Source organism: Micromesistius poutassou, assembly GCF_964030765.1.
Source record: "Micromesistius poutassou genome assembly, chromosome: 15".
NCBI lineage: Eukaryota > Metazoa > Chordata > Actinopteri > Gadiformes > Gadidae > Micromesistius > Micromesistius poutassou.
In genome coordinates this window covers 4,211,123-4,226,750 of record NC_140285.1, presented here as the reverse complement: position 1 = coordinate 4,226,750, position 15,628 = coordinate 4,211,123, and the positions used below count along the sequence as shown (strand labels likewise).

Sequence of the window (15,628 nt, the reverse complement as noted above, 5' to 3'; positions counted from 1 at the left end):
TAGGGGGGGGTTTTAGAGGCTTGTCTTTTGAAAATGTGGAGGTAAATCAATGTTGAATTGCATTAAGTCTAACTTGTTAAACGCAATTTAATTGTACCGCTCAGAGTGCATTCTCCACCCATTGGCATTGAAAAAAGAAACTATTTCCCTCCCCACTCTCTCTCTCGCTCACATATCTTCATCTTCATCATTCCTCCAGGTATATGAGGGAAGCTACCACGCACTTCATCACGAGCTACCAGAAGTTTCCGAGTCGGTTCTCAAGGAAATAACCTCTTGGTTAACAGAGCGACTGTCACCTCCCCAGCAAGAATCCTAGACACCGCCCACTATATCCAGCCTCAGCCCTACAAAGCCTCCTAGGCTCCGCCCACTATCCAGCCTCAACCCTACGGTAAATCAGAATCGACTCCGCCCACTATCGCTCAACAGCCAGCCTACCACTGAAGGAAACTTCACCCACTGACCCACTGAAGCCCATTGCAAGACTTCAACCACATCACTAGGGTCAACCCATCAGCAAAGGCGGCCTAAAGCTCAGACGGACTCCGCCCACTATCCCAACCGCAACCCTAGAGCACAGACTTGCAGACTCCTCCGGCATTGATGGCTCAATGTACTTCAGTTTCCCACCCTGGCTTTCAGGGCCACGGCCCTGCCCCTCATAGCCACCCGGCCCCCAAGCCCAGCGTGGTTGCATGTTGTTCTGCCGTCCCACAGTGTTTTTACTAGTCTATCGGGAAAACCACCAAGGAAACATCTGTGTTGAGGCCCCACTCGCATTGCTGAGGATAATCGAGAAAAGCTGTGTCTCTCCTCAGAGATGAAATAACAGCTTTTAACATGGCATTGATCTATATCTATATATTGGTTCATATCATTTTTGATTATGTGTTGTTGTCCCCAGAGGGCTTTTATTTTGATGGACTAGCATATTATGAAGCAACTGACGCCCCAACACCTGGCATCTAAAGCACTACTCTGGTCGCGAAAGAAGAGGGGAAATGAAATTGATTAAAAAACATTATAGCATCTTCCCACCATCTCTCTCCTATAAATATTGATCAATCTATCGTTATTCACTCAACACAGCAAAGAGGGTCAGGGAGCCAAAAGCCTCCCACACACAGCCCCGTGACCCTTGACCCTGGGCAGGGTCACGGCCGAGAGCAATAATAGAGGCTGACCCCAGATGTCATGTGCTCTTTATTAAGGGAGTGTGGACAGGCATCTGTGGCCCAGGCCGAAGACACGTGAAGACGTCTTCAGTGTCTTACTGATGATCCACTGCATCTCTGTTTGCACATCTTCACCTCAGATCACCTCCCTCGTTCATTAAGTGTTTATTTTCTGTCTTTTGCCGTGCCATAGCTGGCATGCTATCTCTTTGGTGTGTCTGTGACCTTGGTTGGCTGTCCCATCCCTTAGCCCTTTGTGTTGTATACGTATGTACAACACTGTGTTTTTTGCAGCTGGTCTTTCCTTCTGCAAGCTGTACTCACAGCATCCTACATTCCATGAGTGGTCCAACCTAATTTGACCTCGGATCATGAAGTGTGTGGGGGGGGCGCTCACGTGGCGCAACATTTTCCCCTAAGGGTTCAGAGATCAATATTCCCTCTGGGTGCTAGACCACAGTATGGATTCTATTCATATTTGGGTTATGATTTGTTTTCCGAAATACCGGCCCCCATTTTGGCCGCCTGCACATTTGAGATGTGTGAAGTGCAGTCGCAAAAAAAATCTTGAAAAATCTGACTGTTCTACTTTTCTTCACCTCTACTTCCAGCAAATTCCAGCAGGAATTAAAAAAAAAAAAAGTATTCCCATGTTAAGTTACCCAAGGTAGCAGGTTTACAGAACGAGACACCCTCTCTTTCTTTAAACAATATATTTTTTTCATCACTGCTTTTCGACTCTCTCTATTGTGTCTGTTGCAGCACTGTATTCATATTTCTCCTCTGACCATGTCAGGAACTAGGGTGTATTGTACTTTGTTTTGTATTATCTCAACCCTTTCATACTGCACAGAAGTGGCAGGTCCCAATTCCCCCCCCCCCCCCCCCCCCCCAAGTTGCCGTGGAGACAAGCAGGCTTTGTTCTGCCTTCACAGAGGCTGTTGTTTCTATTCCATTGTCGTGGTGCCATAATGACCCCACACCGCCCCCAGTGGTCAATTATCACCACTGCAGGAACGCTTAGAAATTTTGAATTTGAAGAGATGTCATTTGTTCGAGACAACATCCCACAGCTCAGACAATTCCACTGGGACATATTCCAAGAGGCCGCTGTGAAACACTTGACAATCCACATTGTTAAACCCAACTGTTATGGGTGTGTGGGCCGTGGCTGCAGTAGGGTGTGCGTTGTTATATTCCAAGTGCACCACCTGGGATGTCACACGTACAAAGAACAAGTAACCGCCATGATTAGCATCGGATGGCCGTGGCGAGAGAGAGAAAGAAAGAGAGAGAGGGAGTGAGCGAGAGGCTGACTCTTTCTGTAACCATGGCAGCACCTTTTTGAATGGCGAACTTGAGGAGTATGTCTTCGTTAACGACCCAGATCAGGTCTGGCCAGCAGTCAACGGTGTTGTTCCCTTGTTGTAAAAGGGAAAAGGGAAAACCACACACCGATAAACAAGCAAACAACCATGTGTACTAGCATCCATATCGCACTCTCTCTTTCCCGCTCCGTTTCACCAGGAAACGATTTCAGAATTGATTGGTGATTTCAGGTGGTCTTGTGTATTTAGAGCTATCTTTATCTCCTGAGAGTTAATGGCCCGTACCCTTTTAGGGCTGTTCTTTAGGATCTCAATGGCCTGATATATCTTTATTTTATTGCTCAAGATTGGACGCCCGTACATCATAGTCAGACCTACATTAATATATACATTATACATGTAGTTTATAAATGGGTCTGTCAAAGAAGGGTTTTTTGCTGTTCATAACATAGGAGGAGGGCAGGAGAAGACGCAGGGTTTTTAAAGGGAACACCACTACACAAAGACACATGACATCAAATTGGTCCAAGGGTTAAAACCTTTCTAGCAAATTGCCATGTAATTGGCCAGCAGGTCTGAAGACGGCAATATACTTTAATATAAAAAGAAAGAGGAAAATGTATCTTTACACAATGACTGTTTCCTCTGTGAGCTGTTGTATTTGAAATAGCGGTTTGAAAACCTTAGCCATGGAGCTATTTCGTGTATGACTTTAGTTTTTCTTATAAAGTATGACGAAATTACACGAGACGGGGTGTAGTTGTTGGTCCTCAGGCAAAATACATATTAAAGACCAACTCAACGGTTCAACCTGCACTTTGTAGCATTTCTAGAACAGCTATTGACTCCATTGAAACTAACTGCGTAAAACCCGCCCATCCACGAGTCAGACAACAGTAGGCCTTACGGTCATCAAATTATGATAAAGCTAGAACTGTCACTAAAACACAAGCCACTAGATGGTGCTAAATGGGTAAACGTACATAGTGCAGGTTTAACTTTGGAAAAGATAGGAACACATTTGTGAAAATAACGGTTGATGTGTCTCTCTCTGGAGCACAGAGGATATTCTGTCTGGTTAGTTTGGGGACAACATATTACAATTAATAAAGCTATAATGTATATAAATCAGTACTTGTAGATTGTTTCGTTTTTCGAAAACATATTTTTTGGAAAACAAGGGAAAAGTATTTGATTTGCAATTCTTCAGTATTTATTATTTTTAAGGAGATTGAAGTTTTTCTTTTTTACTGTATCCACTACTGTCAAGCATAACACTGTAGGACAGCAAATATTACATATTGATCATACATCTTGAAGTTAATATTATTATGGGTATATTTTGCTGTTCTTTTCTGAACAACATATCTAACCCTATTTATACAGACGTGACTTTTGTGCATTTTACTAAAAGGAAATACGGCATGAAAAGGCACTTTTTATATTCTAATGCAGTTAACTAATTAGGTATCGTTTCACATTGGGTGTTTTTCACTTTCAATGAATTATTGTGAGTTCAAATAGGTAGAAATGTAAAATTGTAATTGTGTTTAAAACAATGAAGAGGCCTTTTAAGAGGCTTTGTTATGATTCCTAACAGACGGTGTGTTTCAGCTCTTCTATCACTGTGTCGTGTTCATTCAGATGTGGTCTTGTCTTGTCTGTTTCTGAAAAAACATTGGTCTCTAAAGTCTCAATTTGCATAGCTGTAAAAAAGAATGAGTTTGTGTTTATGCGTTTCTTCTAAACAAATCATTGATCTCAAAGAAGTTGGAAAAACTGACCTATTTGTGAGGTGATTTTGTTTATATTCTTCGTTCTTCAGTTCTCGTTTTGAAACCATTGTCTGGAGTCCCACAATCGCAGTGAAATGAATACTTAGAAATGCTAAGTAATGCCACTGGAAATATATTTTAGTGTTTTGTTGAAGGAATGTTGATATTTTTTCATAAAATATTTCCCATGTTGCATATTTCCTTGTGCCTTATTTCCATTCCATGGACTGTGCATGTCAGTTTTGGCGAACATTGGTCATCAGTAAAATGGTTAGCTCTTGTGTATAAGATGTTGTTTCTGCCTCTCTGTCTCTGTGGTTTTCATGAGAGACTGTTGCCCGACTGTTCATTTGGCTGTTGTTTCAATGGTCTTGGAATGAAAGCCATCTTTCTCTGTACCCTCTTTCTCGCTCTGTCAGACTTGGGGAAACTCTCAATTTTAAAATGTTCACTTCTTATTCCTCCACGGGATACCTGGGGACGGGGTCAACCATCTGGGCTCGCTGATTGGCAGAAAAACCCAGAGGTGGCAGCCAATCAGCTGGCCAGATGTGGGGTGTTGGATGGAGGGCAGGGGGACGGGGGGCTGTTATTCGCCTAGCCAAGACTTTTCTACCATTCCATTCGCTCTTGAGAATGATTATTTTCTGGAGTCTATTGAGTTATATTGGACAATAGAAAATATCAGATGGATTGATTTGTACGGAGTTCCAAGAGGCATGTTTAATAAGTCCTGTAGGTCTGTTGAAGATGTTAATACAATGTAATCTGTAATCTGTGTGCAATGTTTTCTGTCTTTCTGAATGTATGCTTAGGTTTGGCCATTAAGAAAAGGTTGAGATGTTTAATTTCCAGTATTGTTCGAAATGTGCCAAATTATTAAGAATCTTTCTTTTGTGAAGACAATAGGATATTGGGTCCATTGAAGATTAGACAGAAAACCGGCTTTGAAAGATCTGATATTTATTCAAGAAAAATATGTTTAAGTCAGCCATACAAAGGTGTGGAATTTAGAATATGACTTCAAAACAATTGTTGACTAAAAAGTGAATGAAAAGCAACCGTGAATGTCTATATACTGTATATCTATATGTCTAGATATCCTGTCATTAAGTTTCATTCATCTTGTCCTTTCTGTAAATGTAACCTCTTTTTGTAACTAACTAAATACTGTTATATAAAAAGTGTACATAGTATAACTCAAATTAAATGACTTAATAAGTGGAATTGAATTGCTATGAAATGTTCGGTATTGCTCTAGAAATAAACTATATGACTGTTTGATTGCTGTCTTATTCAATGAACTTCTCACATTTCAGTCTATGTAAGAGAAATAAGCCTAGAATTAAACTGAAGATGAAAAAACACGGAAGCCTATTTCAAGATTACCTCACACCACACAGGTCCATTTGTTTCTGTGAGAAGCCAAAAAGACAGCAGATTGGATAGGTCCCGGTGCACTATAGACCAGAGGCTTCTACGCAGGTTTTCTTGTGACTGATGTGACAAAATGCAGATGTAGGTGGTTGCCTCTCTAACTGAAGACTTGGTTGCTATGGCGATGCACCTGTCGCTGTCCGTGAGCCAGTAGGGGGCAGTATTAGGCCAACATCACATATTTCCATTCACAACTGCATCGTTTATGTGAATGTGATTTTGATTCCGCATTTCATATGTATGCACACCCCCAGTTGTATGTGTGAATGAATGCATGAATGGATGGATGGATGGATGAATAATTATGTAGCATTATTTTACTTAGTCCGTTTAGCAAATTCGAAATTAATTGTAGGCCTATTGGTCTTTCATCGTCCCAGAGAAGTCTCCACAGAAAATACAACATTGTCGTAACTGAAATGGCAGGAGTATCTGTATTCCACCTATTAATTTCCCCTATTTTAGTGTACTTCTAGGTCTGTCCTTTCTCGCTCTCGCTCTCTCTCTCTGTCCTACTTTCTAATGCCTCTAAAAATGTAAAATGTAGGCAATTAGTTATATTTGATCCAATTCGAGACTATACCGACAGCGTCCCCCAGAGGACCGAGTTAAGAACATCAGGGAGAGAGGCCTCATAGCGACACATTTTTAGTCTGGAGCTCTCTCAAGAAAACTGAGGATACATAAGTCTACATTATTTCTAAAGAATGCTTGAGAAATGACGATGAAAGCAATTTGAGGCCTATAGTCACGTTCAATCCACTGCTGATGATACTGTGATGTTGTCCGTAGCTGTAGGCAAACCAATTTTTTATGTTAAATTAAATCGACCAATACTAAGTTCATATTTCCTTGAATCGGCTATGATGTATCGTGTCTCACAAAGGAATGTACATGATCTCAGCTGTCGCTATTACGTGTAGACGCTATACGCTCTTCTACCAGAAGGGGGCGACTCGAGGCCAGTGTTTGGCTAGCTGTCGGTTGGCTTGAAACGAAGAGCTCCTGAGCCAATTACAAAGTAGTTCTAGGAATTACATCTGGGCTCCCCCGTGACCATAGCAACGGCTTTAACCCGTCGCACAGAAGTAAAGGAGGGCAATGGGATAGCATAACGCCGGTATACTGAGTGCGTCTAGGTGCATGGAGGTAATTAGCGAAGCACCCAAGAAAAGCTGGATATAGATCTATGAGCAGGGAGAGGCCTTCCCTTTAGCGTTTAGCCTACTTATTCACTTACAATTAGTTACATTTACAAATGCAACCCTGTCCTTCTTCTATTACTACGAGTTGACCTACTGCTACTACTAGACCTACTAGGCCTACACATTCTGCTAGTAGACCTACTCTAATAAATGTACTTATTTGCGAACACAAAACAAATCGGTACATGTGTTCTATAGTGCTAAGAAGAGATGATCAGGATCACATGAGCTTAGTTGATTAGATTTCACGTCAAACCACACTGTGTTTGTCAGAAGCAGAGGAATAGAAAAAGAAAAGCGCCAGGGAAGGATGAGAAGTGGGTCAAAGGAAGGGAGGAAGGACGGAGGGCAGGATGGAGGAACCATCGATCGTTAAACTCGATTGCTGGGGATGGAAACATGACCTGGCTATTGCATATTTCATTATAAACAGATAAAAAATAATGCAACCGTGTGTGTATTAATGTGTGTGTGTGTGTGTGTGTGTGTGTGTGTGTGTGTGTGTGTGTGTGTGTGTGTGTGTGTGTGTGTGTGTGTGAGTGAGTGAGTGAGTGAGTGAGTGAGTGAGTGAGTGAGTGAGTGCGTGCGTGCGTGCGTGCGTGCGTGCGTGCGTGCGTGCGTGAGTGCGTGCGTGAGGGAGAGGGAGATTATAATTTACTATTTGGGTGGTTGGGGACCTATTCTAAGTTATTCGTTTTCGACCCACCGTTTATTAACAGAAACCCACCTAAATGGATCTGGTCCAACATGAGTGTCAATCAACGTCAGAGCTGCTGCCTCTCGCCCATGGTAACCACGCCCTCTAACGGGTCCAACGCAGGATCTCGGTTCCTCGGTGCTCGCACAGCCGCTGAGTGCCTCTTATCTCAGGGAGGCTGAAGGTGAATTCCAACGGATTTGTAACATCCACATCACGGTGTCCTTTACAACACACCGGACTTCTTATTGGATGTCACTCATTTCGCTTTCTATTCAACAGTCAGTATTCGTGTCGTGTGATATGTACGGTTTCTAAATCGTCATCTTTTTTTTTCTTCTTCATCCGCCTCGGATCGATCCGCCCGCAACGTTGTGGAGATTTCCCGGTGAGTTGACAGGTTCAACGCAATAAGCACGTTCGGCTCGCTCGCCAACCCGCTCTCCAACACACCGCCGCCCGCCGTGACAAGTCCCACCCTCTCCCAGTCGCTGCGTGGTCGTCGCCCGTGAGAGAAGCCGAGACGGAGACGGAGAGGAGAAGAAGAAGAAGAGGTCGGCTGTCCTTTTTTTCAGAATAGCAAGCAGCATCGCTATAGGGCTGGCTGGCACATAGCTCGTTAGCGAGTAAGAAATAAATAAGGCGATTGCTGGGGTTTTCCAATCGGATAATAATCGCTCTCTGTGGATCCGGTCGCTACGCTGGCAAGGAGACGGACTAAGAAGAAGAGGCGAAATAAAGAAGAGCAGGGAAGACACTTAGGAGGGGACTGGCTCGTCTAGCCGGCGGGACACATTCACATGTAAGTGACACACTGTTGGGTCCACTTCTGGCGGTACTTTAGCTCGGTGTCACGTCTCCCCGGCTCTGGTAAAACCGAGCTATTAGCTAGTAGCCGTATCAACACACTCCTGCAGCAGCTAGCCACTTATCGGTGACTTAGCCTCTCCGACCAGTCCGCCATGCTTATGTGTTAGCTTACCAAAAGGGCTGACTGGAGGGTGATTAGTGATCAAGCCCACTATTAACAATCCCAGCATCAGTCATGCAGGCTCGGGTGTATTGTACCCGGCGGGTTAACGGTTCTCCCCCGCCCCCCACCCCCATATTCTCACCGCTTGTACCTGAGTCAGATCGCCGACCGAGCTGTCTCTGGATTCGGGTGGCACATTAAGCTAGCGAGATGTCATTAGGATGTGCTGCTGCTGCTACTGCTACTACTTGGAGCAAACTAAACCCGGGGTTAAACTGTTGTATCTCAAACAGCTAGTTACAATGTGGGTCGATCAGCCGGGGAGTTGTTTCTGTGTGTTTCTGGGGCTCTTATTACGTCTCCCCCCCCCGCCGAGCGTCAGCGGTTATCTGTCTTTCCACAGCTAACGTTGAGGCCCATATCTTTGCACTCAGACGGGTGCAGCCGTGGGAACTGTGTGTTCCGTCGCTTGGCGCTAGATTAACTGGCCTCTCCTTTTTTTAATGATAATATCACTCAGCGGCAATGACTTAGCAACTGAATAGCAGAACCAGGTTTCTCCTGAGCTGTCAGATTTGATTGCCGTGACGTCGGTAACGCTACTGCCCTTGCCACGCGAACTGCCAGTATTGCTGTCATCATCATCAGCCACACACACACACACACACACACACACACACACACACACACACACACACACACACACACACACACACACACACACACACAGAGTGTAGAGATTAGAGACCATGAACTGGCACCAAGAAAGTCATCTGTTAAACTCAGAATATGTCTGTTATAACGGCATCAATTCAAACTCAAACTCATGATTGAAAAAACCTAGACACATTCTGAATCCCCCACTACCACCACCACCACCTGTCCATCGGCACCAAGAATCCCATCTGTGAATGCAGAAAATATCTTGTGCTTATTACAGTACTCCATTGTCTATGTGGACTGGAAAACACCCCAATACACCATGTCAATGACCTCTTACCTCCCCTCCCCCCCTCCCTGTTCAGATAGATAGCATCCTTCACCTTGCGAGACACACAACACAGCCATGAGTATCGAGATACCCGTGGGGCTGACCGAGCTGCTGCAGGGCTACACCGTGGAGGTGCTGCGACAGCGGCCCTCGGACCTGGTGGAGTTCGCTGTACAGTACTTCACCCGCTTGCGGGACAACAGGAGTCAGGATGGGGCGGGCGGCGGCAGCGGCAAGCCCACCAAGGGTGTGATGTTTGACGGCGAGCCCATGCAGACAGAGTCGAACGGCGAGGACGACGACGACGACGAAGACTCCGACTTTGAGCGTAAGTGGATGTTTTGGTTTTTTTTCTCCTCCAAAATTGTTTAAATGCTTTGCTGGCCGGATGCAGTAGTCATGGCCGGTGACCAAAGAGGAGAAGAGGGGGGAACATAGGGGAGGTGGCCGTGTGGGTGTACGGGTGGAGGCTGGCGGGGGGGGGGGGTCAAGAGGAGATGAAGGGGTCACTGTCCTCCAGGCAGATTGGATGGATGGGGGGAGGCCGGTTGGGGTGAGGGGTGCAGAAGCTTCCTCATTGCTGCCCGTTAGGTAACAACAGGAAATTGTCATTGTTTCCATGGCAACAGTCAGTTGGCGGATCCTACTTTTTCTCTCCTCCCCGATAATCATTTCATGAATATTTCTATTCAAACACTGAATTTGAACACGACTACAAATCTGCAGGTATTGTATCTTCTGCGGCTCACTTGCAGCATGTGCTGTAGTAGGGATCCCTGTGAAGAAATATTAGCTGGAATACAGGAAATGCATGGTTTGCTAATGCCTGCTAACCTCCATGAAGTTAATAGGCCCTCACAGCCATAGATGTGTCGTCAATGTTCGCTCTTATGAACACAATCCTCATTGCTCTTGCTGCTTTTTGAAGAATAAACGCTCGCCAAAACTGGACTTGGTCACCCCCTGTCTCACCTACTTGTGATGGCTAGTGTTTTGGCAATGCTCACTCTCAATTCCCGGGGAGTGGGATAATAAAAAAAAAAGAATCCCTTTGATCAGCTGGGAGAGGGCTCTATATATGGGCCCTGCGCTGAGGGGCCCTCGAATTGGTCCCCGCAAAAGCACCTTGTGAGTCTGCTCCCTCGTTATCTCACATGTTCTATGGTTGGCCCTCATCTCTCATCTGGCCTTGTTGCATTCCAAACACATGAGATAGCGACACAACAGCAGCCGTAAGTGACGCTAGGCTGGTCACAAAACAATAACACCACCACAGAAGTATATCTGGGTGGACTTGTTCACACTGACATTATCACGGAAGCAGGTTTCACTACACATCTTGATTTAAATGCTGACATTTTACCAAGTGAGGTTTTTTTCTTTTTTCCCTATTGACCTGCCAAGTCAATAATATTCTCTCCACAAAATCCCTTGATGAATGCAACTTTCACATAGCTTTTTAAAATTATTTATGGCTATGCTTCGGTTCTGTGTGATTTGTATTTTTAAAATAATGTATATGTTTTGGTTAGGCTTAGGATCTTTGAAAATGCTCATTACGGAATGAGGTGAACTTCCCCTGTGCCCATATTTGTATGCATGTGTTGACATCAAGTGTAATACTAACAATAGACCATGTAGGCGACAAAACCATATCTGGCCACAGATGACTAGTGTACCCATGCTCATGGTTCTTCTGCAACCAACAGGCATGGTGGTCAATGTGATGTTAGAAATCAGTATTTCAACTTTTAAATGTCATCCGAAACACAGGAAACGGCTCCAATGGGACAAATATACATGGAGAAAAACATGCGAGTTCTGGAAAGCATGCAATGACCGATTGACCGGGAAGGCCATGTGAAACATGGCATTCATCCTGTAAATAACTTCCCATGGTACCCTTGGCTGAGCCCTGACCACACAGTAAGGGGATATACAGAGAACCCCCGGGTCAACGCTGGTGTCTCTCTCTCCCTCTCTCTCTCTCTCTCTCCCTCTCTCTCCATGCATGCTGGCTAGGCAGAAGGGATGAGCTCTCCCACAGCTGAGTGCTAAGCGGCTGACGGTAACGTGACCTAGATGGTATCTCGGTGTGTCGCAGCCAGCGGCTCATGCATTGTGAATGGAGGATCTGTGCTTTCTCAATGAGCAGATAGGCTGTGATGAATTCTGCTACTATTTCAGGCGTTTTTATTGGGTCCAATGATGTGGCGGTAGCGTCCCGGAGACAAAGAATGTCATTAGTTGGAAATTATTGTTCCTTGGAAACTGGAGGGGAAGTGGAGGCAGGGGGTTAAAGTAAGCTAACTGTGGGATTTCTCTGATTTATCACGTGGCTCGGTACATTTGTCCACACTTGTCAGCCACTTTGGAAAATAACCAGCGATTGGTCAGAGGTCTTACTGAACTCTGAGAAAGTAAACAGTTCCCGACGGTATGTCACACATGGCACTTTTCTGCAATCCACCGCTCTGGTTTTGGACGAGCATGGAAAAGATTGTTTAATATTATTGCTTTTTGTTTTTGTGTGCTTTTTAAATGGTCATGAAATTTTGATCCATCGTGATACACAGTTGTGTAGTGATAATGCATTATGGGGAGAACACATGTCCTGAAATGTTGAATTCTTTTATTTTAGAATTACTTATACCCCTACTTTGGATTAAAGTATTTATGGGATATTTGTCTTTTTTTGGGGACCTGGTAGCCTACTGCTTGACTCATTTACATTGCTATGTATGAACCAAAATAACCTCAGTGTTAAGTAATGCCAGCTCTTGCATTATAAGTCAGAGAGATCCACAGAACTTGGCCTGGAGGGTAAGAAGGATGTTTCAGTTTTCGACTAAACATTGGGTGTTATTGAACAGATGTGACCTCTGGCTTTTGTGAGTGTATGTGAATGTGTTTGGCGGGGAGGGGGTGTATTTCCGTGGGTGTCATATGTAGTGCATGTGCGTCTCTGTTCATGCACATGGATATATACTGTGAATGGATTCACCCCCTTTCAGATTCCGATGCAGCAGTGTGGCAACAACAAAGTCGATCTCACTGCAGCCGTTCGGATCAATGTTGTGGCTGGCCACGCCGTCCACATCTCATACGTGCTACACCCGAGGACAAATAGCTGATTCTGTATTAGTGTCGTATAAGGGACCGCTTTTCTTTCCCAGAAGCAATGGCCACACACACACACACACACACACACACACACACACACACACACACACACACACACACACACACACACACACACACACACACACACACACACACACACACCGGAAGGACCGCATGGGTCCTTGCCTGTGACCGCAGACTTGGACAATACTCTCCATTTTGGTTGGGCCCAAAATACCTAGCATGTTGGCGAGTCCCACTCTCAGGCGACAGCAGATCACATGCAGAACATGGGTGTTGTAGCGATGCCTTGTTGAAGATTGCCAAAGGGTCATTGAAAGCCTCAATGTATGACGTTTTCCTGCGCTGCAGCCAACAGTGATTCCTCAACCTTTTGGATAGTTGGTGCTTTCCCCCCCCCCCAATGAATCGGGCTATCGATTCCCTAAGTAATGCAGCCAATAAATAGGGTCGAGGGTGAGTTTACATTGCGAAACTTCTTCCGCTGAGAATGTGTTAAAAATTCTGATGGCATGACACGTCTCCATCTGTTGGCTTAAATGAACCCCCTAGCTGCTGATTTGTACTAACTTGGCTTCCAGCAGCCCTGCCAACTGTTGTATCTGACGGTGAGCAGCAACTGAAGCTTGTGAATACTCAAAGTAACAAAAACAAACAGACCAAAACCAATAAGTGCGTCCACCCCTCATTCAACCTAATTGGCGCATCTGAAGTGGTCTTTTTTTCCGGAATTAATGTGTAATTCTGTATAATGTGCATAGCATTTTGGGTGAGTTTTTTGAAACATAATTTAAAAGCTCTTGTCAACACAGCCTCGCATGGTGATGTAGTGTCCCTATGTAAATAACAAGTGTCCTTTACATGTAAATATTTCTTGTACACTTAAGGATTGTGGACATCCTTCAACATGGGCTTACCCTCCTTGTTTCCATTGTCTTCACATGGTTCGCCCGTCACCATTTGGCCCTTAAATCTGCAGTGCTAGTGCTGGAAGTGAATCAAACAGCGAGGCTGTCTGGACCCGTTTGATTTCACCGCCTTCTACAAGACCCAACGGACTGGAGAACGTAACCTGAGACTGCCCAGTGTTTAAAGCAGACCGCTCTAAGGGAATACCTTTATTGAGTTTGGAGAGACAACAGGTCTCTGTTGGGAGAAGGAACATTGGCCCGGCACAGGATTACGATTTAATTAGTTGGAGTAGCTTCTAGTAAACAAGGGGAATTAGGTATACTTGTGTAACACAGAAATGGCTTTTGTATCTGATATCCATTTGTCCTTTTTTGAAGAGAAAAGTCATCCTGCTTCACTCATGACAGTCATAGCTTTTTCATTAGTCATCATGGCGCTCTTTATCCCCTGTTTTTGTATTTACAGGATATTGCTGCATTGAGATTAGAGAGTTTGCTTTACGCCAGACATTTGAATAAACCAGATGGCTGTTATCTAATGTACTCTTATGGTCTCTTGACAAAATAGCACCCAGTTCTTTGCTCAATTCTGCCCAACTTGTGCAGTTTTAATTCGGCACCAGGATCACTGCAAAGGCCTAAGCTGCTTAACATTTTCTCCAACCAAACTACCATGGCTCTCTCCTATGGGGAGATTTGTGCTCTCCTAACTATGCTAATGAATCATTCATTGGCATTACAAAACCCTGGTGCATAATGCTCCTTTGTTTTAATGGCAATTAAGCATTGTTATATCAATCAAATGAATGAAATGGAACTTGAGTGCTGACAAGACAACGAGGGCTGCGTGTTGCTTCAGTTGACAGCCAGGGACGTCGATTCTCTGATTCATGCAAGGTTTTTAAGATGTTTTAAAAAATGCAAACACACTGAAAGATTTTGGCTTCTGTGTGGGAACCCTCCAGAGCAACCTAAGTCATTTATAACTCGGGTCATCTAGTGAACCAAGTAATTTGTAACTCGGGTCATTAAGGTAACCAAAGCATTTTAATACTCTAGTCATCTAGCGAACCAAGGCATTTGTAACTCTAGTCATTACGCCAACTAAGTCAGTTTTCTCCATGATCATCTAAGCAAACCAAGTCTCAGTACCATGGGAGGAACCGAGACCTGGGTGGAATTTGTCACGGTGGAGAGAGAACACACTGGTGAGGAGAGAGGACAGTCCCGTGTGAGATCCTTTGTATTGAACCAGGCACGGTTCATATGCAGGACAACAGAGAATGAATAGAGGCGTCGGGACAGGATAAATGAACCAAGTAAGGTCAAGAGATAAAGAAGAACATTTGAAGTGTTCTGTGTACTTTTTTTTGCTGATAAGATCAACTGCTGGTGTATAATTCCTATTTGCCAATTGATATGCATCTATTTCATAAAATAATTGAATGAATTTCATAATGCCTTTTGTGTTGGCAAGGGGGAAATGTGGAAACACAGTCTGTTATTTCATCATTAATTTAGGTCTGTAAGATATAAAGAAAATATTTAATTCCTGACCATCTGTTATTGCAGATATTTGCAGTGGCCTTCTAGTGGAGATGCATATTGCAAAAAGTGCTCCCTAGTCGAAGCATGTCCAAAAAAAGCTTTCGGACATTCAACACATTCTCACATGGTCAGACTTTGTTTGATTTAGCCACTGGCCGTATTTGTGTGTGTTCATTGACTTTTTAATTATTGGGCCATTTCTTGCATTTATTGATTATGTTACAGACATGGATATATTCTGATCTGTTTTGTCAACGGTCTTGCTGTCCACTGACACTCAGGTGTTGAATGTGGGTATGCGTTAGTGGAGGCCTGTGAGGTGCTTTAATGAAGACACACTATTGGTCGCAGCTCCTGTTCCTGAACTGCAACTACATGGCCTCATAAACTATTGTTCCCAAGCCATAATGGTCATTGGTGTAAAGCCTTATTCTGGGAAAA

The 15,628-nt window shown here is 44.2% G+C and overlaps 2 protein-coding genes across 4 annotated transcripts in view; both read left to right on the top strand.

Annotated features, from left to right (window-relative positions):
- The window catches only part of mgll (monoglyceride lipase), a 28,644-nt gene extending 23,101 nt beyond the window's left edge, over positions 1–5,543 (top strand). Inside the window, 1 exon segment of the mRNA XM_084479949.1 lies at positions 200–5,543. Within this exon segment, the coding sequence (XP_084336075.1) occupies positions 200–319 (120 nt within the window). The 3' untranslated portion in view covers positions 320–5,543.
- Positions 5,544–7,752: 2,209 nt separating this feature from the next.
- The window catches only part of prkar2aa (protein kinase, cAMP-dependent, regulatory, type II, alpha A), a 40,498-nt gene continuing 32,622 nt past the window's right edge, over positions 7,753–15,628 (top strand). Inside the window, exons 1-3 of one of the 3 annotated variants that reach the window (XM_084479987.1) lie at positions 7,785–7,804; positions 8,001–8,422; positions 9,619–9,912. In XM_084479987.1, the coding sequence (XP_084336113.1) occupies positions 9,660–9,912 (253 nt within the window). In that variant the 5' untranslated portion in view covers positions 7,785–7,804; positions 8,001–8,422; positions 9,619–9,659. Of the gene's footprint in view, positions 8,423–9,618; positions 9,913–15,628 lie in introns of all 3 variants that reach the window. The other 2 variants (XM_084479988.1, XM_084479986.1) reach the window with 2 other exon arrangements.